The 2748-nt window shown below is 44.5% G+C and overlaps 1 protein-coding gene across 1 annotated transcript in view; it reads left to right on the top strand.

The window, feature by feature from the left end:
- Positions 1-2748, top strand: part of Spidr (scaffold protein involved in DNA repair) — a 213039-nt gene that overhangs the window by 192262 nt on the left and 18029 nt on the right. The window contains exon 16 of the mRNA XM_005370370.3: positions 323-475. Coding sequence (XP_005370427.1) covers positions 323-475 — 153 coding nt within the window. The remainder of the gene's footprint in view (positions 1-322; positions 476-2748) is intronic.

The raw sequence follows: 2748 nt of genomic DNA on the forward strand, positions 1-2748 counted from the left end.
ATAAAATTCATCCCATTCAGTTGTATTTGAATGTGGTAGCTGTGTTCTTTTCCACCATTTTATTTAGGTATAGCGAATACCATAAAATTCATCCCGTTCAGTTGTATTTGAGTGTGGTAGCTGTGTTCTTTTCCACCGTTGTCCACTGGGGGCTTTGAGGTGTGCTTCCGTGTGACACTGACATGCTGGACAGCCTCCATTAGGAAGTGACAAACCCGTCTGTGCCTTTTCTTCCTGCACAACTCGCGGCTGGTGAAGGAGACTGGCTGGAGTGTGATGCTTTTCTTATTTGCGTGAATAATCTGAACTATCTCCATGGCAGGTCAGATTGTTTGTGTTGAGCGGACAGTCCTCCTACCCCAGAAGTCCCTCTTGTATGTACCTCCTGGTGCTGGTTCCTGTGACCTGCCTGGCCCAGTGACACTGGATGAACTGGGCTCCCTCACACCTGTCAACTCCATTTGCAGCGTGCAAGGTGGGTAGCCTTCTGATTGAAAGCAGAATTTCCATGGTCTTACGTGCTGTATTATTTTAAATACACTGCTCGGCAAGTTTTATTGGGTGTCTATGTTCCAGACATTAGATATATAGGGAAAAAGTAAGAATAGGGTCTGTGATTGTGGACTAGGAGTCCATACAGAAAGTTGTAGACCAGCTAAGTGCACAAACAAAGCTCGGTGTCTCAAATGGTCCTCTCACCTTGCTGCATAAGATCTAGGAAGGCTCCCCAAAGACTGGATCCTTGAGCCTATGAGATGGCTCAGCAAATGAAGGTGTTGCCCCCAAACGAGTGACCTCTGAATTCAGTCCCACCATTGACACAGTGTAAAAAGAGCGCCGGTTCCCACAAGTTGTTCTCTGTACTGTGCATGTATACAAGCACAAGCCTCTGTGTGTGTGTGTGTGTGTGTGTGTGTGTGTGTGTGTGTGTGTGTGTGTGTGTTCACATGTGTGCGCACATGTACACATGCAAAATAAATAAATATTTTAGGTACCTGAATTCTTAAGTTAAGATCTGAAAGATACACCAGTGACAAGGAGCAGGACTCAGAAGCTAGCCAACAGGAGAGAACGGACAAGCCAGTGGAGAGGGCGGGGAGACTGGAGGATGGAGAGAGGGCAAAGAGCAGGACTCAGAAGATAGCCAGCAGGACAGAGCTGATAGACCAATGGAGAAGGATGGAGAGAGGTACCAAGAAGAAGCTGAAGGACAGCTATCTGTCAAGAGTATAGTCTGCTGTGCACAGAAGTGGGCAGCTTCAATAGTGACAAAGTCACAAACATAACGGTCTGCACACTCAGAGAACACCCTGTAATGATAGCATAAGGAGTGGTTGAAAACTAGCTTTGAAGACCAGAGGGGACACGGTCTGGATTCCCCCCTGTAGGTACAGGGCCCAGAGAGACAATAATGCAGCCACAGAGAAGTAAACAGAAGACAAACAGAGCAGAGGGTTAGGAAGAGTATTGGTGGTATTGCTGAATTACTGATCAAGAGGGAGCATACGTGCAGAGAGAAGCTTCCGCCTCAGGCTATGAGGCACTGGCAGATCTGCCGAGACAGGCATAGAATATGACACTTGGAGAACATACCTGTATCTTGCTTGAGACTTCAGATATTTTCTTGTTAGTGATCGCTATTGTTATTTAGCATATATGGTGCATGATAGTGGATTTCATCATGACATTTTCATACACAAATATAAAGTGTTGTGTCATGTTCACCACTTATTACCTTCTCTCTACTCCACTCCATTCTCCTTGCTCCCTTGTTTGGGAGTAGTTATACTTTTAATATTTATTTTATTTTTATTTGGTGTATTTGTATGTGTCTGAAGAGAATGTGCACATGAGTGCAGACAGCAGCAGCAGCCAGAGGTGTCGGCTCCCCCTGGAGCTGGTCTTAAAGACAGCTGTAAGCTGCCCAGCGTGGTGCTGAGAACTGAACTCAGGACCTCTCCAAGAGCAGTACACACTTTGAACCACTGAGCTGTCTCTCTAGAGCATTCAATTGTATTTTTAATGAGATTATAAAAATAGTTGGTTTGGGTGTTTTTGAAGCAGACAGAAGAGATGTTTCAGCAGTTGGTTAGATATATAAATCCCGAGTTGAAAGTAGTATTGGTGCTTTCTTTTTTAATTTTATAAAAAATGTTTCATAGTAAAAGTAATACATATACATTGGAGTTAGGTAACGCTGAACTCAGAGGACGGTAACAATCTCCTACTACGTATCTCCTGTACACTTGTCTGCTGTGTCACACACACACACCATAGCCCTGGAGGAAATGAAGTGTCTCAGCGGATCTATCTGGGGAGCTGGAGGTTCACACAGCCATAGGTAGGCCTTCATGGTGAGGCTGCTTCTCCCCCAGCACACACATAGATGTCATTGCCAGTAAAGGAGAATTTTAGGACTAAGTCTGTGTTTTGCGGTATTTAGTTCTGTGAAGTTCCAGAGATGGAACCCAGGGTCTCGCTCTTATTAGTCACGTATTGTATCACTGAGCTGCATCTCCAGCCCTCATAACCTTATAAAAACCTTTACATGCTTTATAGTTCACTTGCTCAGAGTACTTTAATATGTTCACAGCATTGTACAAGCACCACTATAACGTTGGAACAAAACAAGCAAACCAAACTGTGGTACATGCTGCCTGCCACACCCTTAAGAAACTGTCAGTCTGCTTTCTGCTTCTGTGGATTTCCTGTTCTGGACTATTGATGGAGGAAGGTCATTGGTTAATT

The sequence above is a fragment of the Microtus ochrogaster genome, unplaced genomic scaffold (genome assembly GCF_000317375.1).
Source record: "Microtus ochrogaster isolate Prairie Vole_2 unplaced genomic scaffold, MicOch1.0 UNK77, whole genome shotgun sequence".
NCBI lineage: Eukaryota > Metazoa > Chordata > Mammalia > Rodentia > Cricetidae > Microtus > Microtus ochrogaster.